This window comes from Pleurodeles waltl, chromosome 11 (assembly GCF_031143425.1).
Source record: "Pleurodeles waltl isolate 20211129_DDA chromosome 11, aPleWal1.hap1.20221129, whole genome shotgun sequence".
In the NCBI taxonomy this organism is placed as follows: Eukaryota; Metazoa; Chordata; class Amphibia; order Caudata; family Salamandridae; genus Pleurodeles; species Pleurodeles waltl.
The window spans coordinates 918,074,138-918,081,209 of NC_090450.1; the positions used below are offsets into that span (position 1 = coordinate 918,074,138).

Genomic DNA, 7,072 nt, shown 5'->3' on the forward strand with positions numbered 1-7,072 from the left:
AAAATATGCAGAAGTATTAAATACATACAATGGGCTTTGCTTCACCCAGTAAAGCTTTCCTCTCAATTGATCCTCTTGGCTGCCGGATGTATTATTTGGCCTCCTATGTAGTGTGTGCGTTGCAATAATGAGAGACTTTTTTACATCACAAAAGTAAACTGAATTGTTACATACTCTGTTCTTTATCTCATAGGCACATTGTATACATGCTTTTTAACGTTTTAGTCTGAAATTGTGCGACACACATACATGAAAGTTTATATACACACTATAATTGATGAGGCAACACATGGAAACAGAAGTATGCACAAATGCAGTTTGCATACTTTTACACATGAAAGCCACCAATGCTTGACTGATACAGGCATGGAAGACTTAGAGCACACAGTTCTATCCAGAAGACGAGGCTTTTTACAGAAAGGTGTAAGTCTTCAAAACCTAATTTAGCGATTGAAGTAAGAGAATGTGGATGTCTAGGGATCTAAAGTCCCATCTGGACATTGGAAACAGAAGCTGTTTGGCATAAGCAAGGGCAGCCCGTAGTCGGTCTGGTACACTAAATGGAGTATATTCAGCGGGATGTGGGCCTGCACCAGGAGCCAATGTACAGCATGAAGATGTCTCCAGGGTTTGCTAGATCATCATCATGTGCTATGGTGGCCTAGCCCTTACCACAAAGGCACATGGTGAGGACAGATGCATTGTCCACTTGAGTAAATTCAGAAGGGAGAAGAGGCACAGTGATCCAGTGTTGGTGTTATGATGCATACAGGGTTCTGCTTTGCTAAGCATCTCCTTGACCTAGAATGCATCATGTGTGAAAGTAGTTTTAAAGTAAAACTAACTGTTTTTCTCCTTTCTCTCATCAAGGATTCAGAAGGTGTTCCCCCTTCCAAAAAAATGAAAGCAGATGCTTCCCAACAGAACGTGGAAGATAACTAGACTTGCTGATTTTAATTTTCTGATCACTTTTTAAATGTAAGGTACCTCAATGGGCTTCATTATAGAACAACCTTACTGAAACCTCGTCCTGGGTGAGGACAGAACTCTTAAACTAGTGGAAATACCAAGCAAACATCCAAGAGAATCTTGAAAGATGTGACTTCTAAGGCACTGAGAACAGTTCCTGTGAAATAAACTTTCAGAACTTTTAAGTTACAGTCTTTAAAAATGGTTGGAGTAATCAACTCAGGAGGGTCTGGCACTGTTTCTAAACTCAGTTTTACCTTCATGTTGCTGCTGTATTTTTTTTATTTTCTATATTTAACAGTGTAAGATATTTAAAGATGGTACAGGTCAGCTATTGGCTTACATGTGAAATGTCATTGTTTTGAGAGACACTGTCTGCTTTGTTTTTATTTGTGTGCCTTGTGTTATGAAATCAGTGCTAGCATTTTACAGTTGTTTTGTAACTATCTTCTTTGCAAACTGCCCATGTTTGTATAAAGGAAAGTTGTATGTTGCACCACCCTAGTCAATTCTCATATGTAGCCAGGAGCCAAACAAGCCATTTTCACACTTTGAGAAAGTCCGCTTATTTTTAGTATTAATATGTGTTCAATATTTCTTCACTGCACTGCACTTGTCAATGGTAAAAGCATTCCCCAAATAGATGTTATTTTTGTCAAAAATGTAATGGGGTATTTGCTTAGGACATGATGCTTTTATAGTGACACACATTAGGAGACACATCTTAGACCAGGAAAATCTTCAGGTCTGGTTCAATGTTAAAATGGGACTGCTGCCTCAGTGCATGTTGATGTATCCCATTTCAAATTGATTACTAACACAGTTGTTTTTCCATGTATTTTAAGACTAATGATTGATAAATTTTCCTTTTTCATGTGTTGGGTGTACATTTTGAATGTTGTTTGCAGTAGAGTCCTCACAAATAATGTTAATTTAGTGGTGCGATTTTAATATTCTCCACGTTCACTGTAGAGAGACTGGTCATTTGTATGTTGTAAGAAATTGAAGTATGTGACTAATGTTAATTTTACTTCTCTGTTGAGCATAAAGGAGTTTTGTTTTTGAAAATTCATGTGTCACATTTGTTGAAAATGAATTGTACAATAAATATATATATATATATATATCTTGAAATATATGGGATAGTTCTAGAATGTTTATTTTGTACTAGATTCCGAATTTATTAGTTCTCCAAGGGTGAAAATGGCTTTTGCTCCATGTGCTAAGTTTTCCGCCATACAACATTATTGTATAGGATGCTTCGGAAAAAATAATTGCTTAACTTTAACCGACTGTACATAGTCAAAACAACTAGCTGCTTTGGGTTTGAGAGCCTTTAGTACTCTGCAGACAGCCAGTAAATCAACAGCAAACAACTGGACTCTAGGGTTCATATCCAAGTAAAACATAGGCTCCCAACATAGAGGTTATGATGCAACTTTTTTGGTGAAGTTTTAGAATGGTGTATAATGTTGGCAAAGTCAGCTCATCTCCCTGAAATGTCATAATTCTGCATGTGGCGAGGTCTTTATTTATTTTTTAGGAGAAGGTTTGGAAAATGTAGTCATGAGTAATGTAAACTTTCTGGTGAAACTCGTTTCACATAATTGAGGCTGAAGCCTTGCTGATATCAAATGTAATAAACAGCCCCATTAATTGCTCCAACATTTTTAGGTATACGTACACGCCATGTGTATAATGTCTATCATGTAAAATTGCTGAGCAGCTGAAGCAATATGCTCATCTGCAGATTGATTGGACACCCATTCACCTGCTTTGTATTGAGTTCTTAAATCAATTACAATTTTCACTCCCTCTGATTTTATATGTAATGATTGATTTTGAAAATTACAGTTCATTAATAGTAATAGTACCATATGTGTATGTGAATTCAAGTTGTTGACTAAACAGGTGTAATAAAAATGTCACTGTTATGGTTGTAGGAGGAAAATATTACCTAAAAAGAGAACCCATTATCCGCCACTAGTAATAATGTTTAAAGTTGAGAAAGGTGCCATACAAAGAAAGTGGATAGCTTCCTATGTCTTCTATAAATCAGAGTTAAAATGTTTTTCCTTTGGCATATAATTTTTCTTACAACACCATTATTCTCTTCACAACGAATAGGGAAAAAAATACTCGTTTTTTTGTACTTGCATAATGCACTAATACACCTTTTATTACTCTTTAGGGGCGTTATTTTATGTTGAGCAACTTCAAAATATGCCTCTTTAGTGGGAGTGTTACAGGTTTGTAGCACTTCTAGCATTGGAGGGATGAAATAGTTTTGCTTCACATACAATCCCATCCACCTCAAAAGGGTTTTTTGCAATGAAGATTTTCTTTGAAGAAATGCAGGATGTAAACACTCCCGGTTGCTCATCCTCGATTTTACGCAGGCAGAGCTTGAGCAACCACAGTTCAATTTTAAGTAAAATGGCCAACCCGTTGCATCAATTTAAACTGCCTTTTGAGTGCATGTTTAAGACCCAGTGGATTTATGGGGCACTTAAGCATTGTGAGGGGCTATGATAATGAGTAACTGATGTAGATAAAAACAATTCAAGTGACCTTCTGTGCAACATTGATTACAGCATTGCCTGCATCCTAAATATGCTATTTTAATCATGTGTCTTTGTAAATTTTTAAATAATTTGAAGGTAAAATTCTATTTATTTATATACAGGGACAACATATATTGCTTGCTATGCACCATAGCGGCAATTGGCTGCAGGGAATCAAAAGACTGTTTGATAAACATGTTAAGAGTAGCGGTGTCCTGCTTTATCCACGGCGATCTAAAACCGGTCAGGTTTTGAGCATAACCTCCATACATATATATTAATCTCATATATTTACATACATTGTATGGTCATATACTTGATGATTGTTCATGTTGGATGTCCATACCTCTTTGTGGCCCTTGAGGGTCAGTTTAGGCCATTCAAAATCTACTTCTCGGGGCACTGGCAAGGTTAGGTTTGCATCACTGCACTAAATTTCCTTATTACACTTTAGTTTCCTTTGCAATAACTAGTTTCTTAGCCTGAAATATCTTGTTGGAATTTTGTTCTGGTTCTCGGGATGCTCCCAATTTAAAAAACTAATGCGGGAACCCTCAGTGTTTTTTTTGTTTTTTTTACTTTATGCTTTGTTTAGGAATATGTTAATAGGCGATCATAGCACATTACCCCATCAACTGAGTGTGAAAAATGTTCAGCAAAAGAGAGCATGGGAATCACTGAATTATGTGATGGAATTGTGGCCATGTGTTAAAACACATGAGATATCAAGGCTTTTAAATTTGTCCCATACAACTATGACATCTGAAGTTTCATTTGTGATGCCTGTTTTGTACAATAAGCAAACTGTAGAGGTTATGAACGATGAAGCTGTATATTACGCACTGTTTAGATGCCACTTTTGATAGGTAGAGAACTTTCTACTGACCACTGTATATGGACTTCTGAACACTTTTAGTTTGATATTTCCACATGTTTTGCAAAGGTGTGAATACTCTTTTTATAGAAGTGGATGCCTGTACTTTAAAGAGAAGAGTTAATACTGTAGTATCGTTAAAATACCTCAAAACCAATTTTTTCAATATGTGTAAAAGTCATTGCTGACACTAACAGGTTTACCTGAAATAGCTTGTATGTTACTTTTCAAAGGCCCTGGAGCCATTGTATGTATGGTGTGTTTATTTTTGTTTCTGGAAAGCCCACAAGCTCAATAAGAAGGATGTTTTTCTAGAAAGCATTGAAGCAAGACTTCTTTTATGATTTTTATTTATATTATTTTTTAATCACTTTTACTTTTTCAACATACCTATGGTAACGTAGCATAATAGGTTTGAGATCTTTAAACCAGTTAGTGCCAGACTTTACGAGAGGGGGCTATGAGGTTATTAACATAACCTAGCAAGAGGAAATCCAGAAATATTGTTAAGACTGTTATTAGTCTTATTTTGAAGTGCCTGATTGCAGTAGAGTAGGCCAGCGGATGTAATGAAACTCAAACCTGAATGGGAGCAAATGTTTGCATGGAACAGCTGCTGAAGTGAATCAGGAGCATTTGGAGAATTGCAGAAAGCAGGCTGACACTTATGCAAATAATGTTTCATAATCTTGAAAATTGTAAACCAGTGCTTCCTTGCTACTTGATGAATGTTGTAGTTCATATTACTCTCAGATAAAGTAAAGAAGTACAACTAAAGAAAATTGTGAAGTTGCCGAAAACTGGTGTAGGCCTTCTGAATAATGGATTTACTCAGCCAATCATTTTGTTGTAGAACTATTCCTTGGAATTTGTACGCTTGGGAAAAAGTAGTTGATAAAACATTCCAAAAAGTGCTGGCACTTGCAACATAAAAATCAACAAGGCAGTATACCTTTTTTGTTTATGTTGGTGACATTACACAGACATTGCCATGATTTGGAATGTTTATTATAATATCTATTGGCCTGTTGAAGGTGTATTGAATTTTGTTTTCTTGCAAACCGTAAGCGTTTTCCACCTTACAGTTTTTGTGTGTTGTACAGCAGTATGTTTTTTTGGTTCACTTATTTATTCCATTAGTAGGTATGGTTTGTACAATGTACAATGGTTCCATTTCAAAAACAATAAAAAATAAATAACTTGACGTGTGATTTGTTATTGATTAATCAACGGTGTGACATAACATTTTTATTCATTTGCATTCATTTTTTTGTCACAAAAACAATGTTTATGGATGCCCAGGCACTTCATCACTCGCCCCCTTCTGGCGATCCTCACAACCTTTCACTCTAGGGCATTCTCACCACAGCATCCCCATCACCCAGAATTGACTGACCTAAAATTAAAATGGTGCCTACCATCTAGCTCAGTATATAAATGAAATGCTAAGTGTGCAAAGGCACTTTTAATGTAGCAAAGCAAATGGCGGCAGCTAGACCCTCCAAAAAGATGTTTGAAATGGGGGTTGAGGGGGCAGAAGGAGGGAGCTAAGATACAAAATAAATCTGAATGTGTGGGGGAGTGGCAAAACAGTACAAAAGGAAGAGACCAACACGGAGCTTGGGTGAGAAGCATACGATAGGGAGCAGCACACAGAGAACAAAGTGCTGGAAGGAAGCACATGAGAGCAGCACACCGGGAGAGAGCAATACTGAGTTCACGAAGGGACAGGTGTTTGTGGGATCAGCACACGAGGGAGATAACTAGAACACATGCATTTTGATGTAGTTCCCTAAATGTGAGCAGTGGAAGGATGCAAGACAAACAAGCTATGCCCCAGGGGACGGTAAGGGGAATTATTGGATTGGATTATTGAATTAGAAGCACGCAAATGAGTGTGTCAATAAAGACAATCAATGGTGAGCAATGGGTGGCTCTAAGCCAACTGTACGTTATTGGTAAGCCCAGAATAGGTGTTTAGCAACCAGACAGGTGCACTGTTTTGTAGGCAAACCTACAAAAATAGAAAAAAAACAGAAGGTGCCCTACCAGCCCCGGCACTGATCTGTTTTTTAGATGAAAGTAAAGATGTGAAAGAGCAAAATGCCATTGTTTACAATGGATAGCTAATGGCTGAAATTGAGGACTCTTTGTCCCATGGATGTGTGGGTGCAAGCAAAGTGAGAATAGCACTTGAACAGATCAATTGATTGGGGGCTGAATAAAAACCCCTCTGTGCATATATACCTGTATATAATTATTTTTTTAAACCTGAGGCTGGCAAAACAGCTAATGCTTTCTCTATGGCCAGACTGACAAAAATGTTTCAACCCACATCTTTACTCCAAAGCAGCATGGAATTAAGCTGTCCCCTGTTGTGAAGATTAAAAATGAAAATTGGTGGTTAAAGCTTAAAAAATATTTTACAGCACATTTTTAAAAAAAAAAATGGGCCTTCTCGTCCATCCCAAAAAAACGCTTTTAGCAGATAACTGCTACCGCCAAAACTCTACTAACATAGAATCTAACTCCATTTTCTTCTCTATTGATAGTGCAACCTGAAAAAAGTTATTTTATAAAATCTTCTACGTTCAAAGGAATCATATGATTTGGTCTTAGGCCACCAAAATCAGAAGTGCTAATTATAGATTAGTATTTTAAATAA

General features: G+C 36.8%; 1 protein-coding gene across 1 annotated transcript in view; it reads left to right on the forward strand.

Annotated features, from left to right (window-relative positions):
• BCL7A (BAF chromatin remodeling complex subunit BCL7A) overlaps positions 1-5,611 on the forward strand; it is an 89,654-nt gene extending 84,043 nt beyond the window's left edge. The window contains exon 6 of the mRNA XM_069214924.1: positions 871-5,611. Within this exon, the coding sequence (XP_069071025.1) occupies positions 871-942 (72 nt within the window). The 3' untranslated portion in view covers positions 943-5,611. The remainder of the gene's footprint in view (positions 1-870) is intronic.
• The last annotated feature ends 1,461 nt before the right edge of the window (positions 5,612-7,072 follow it).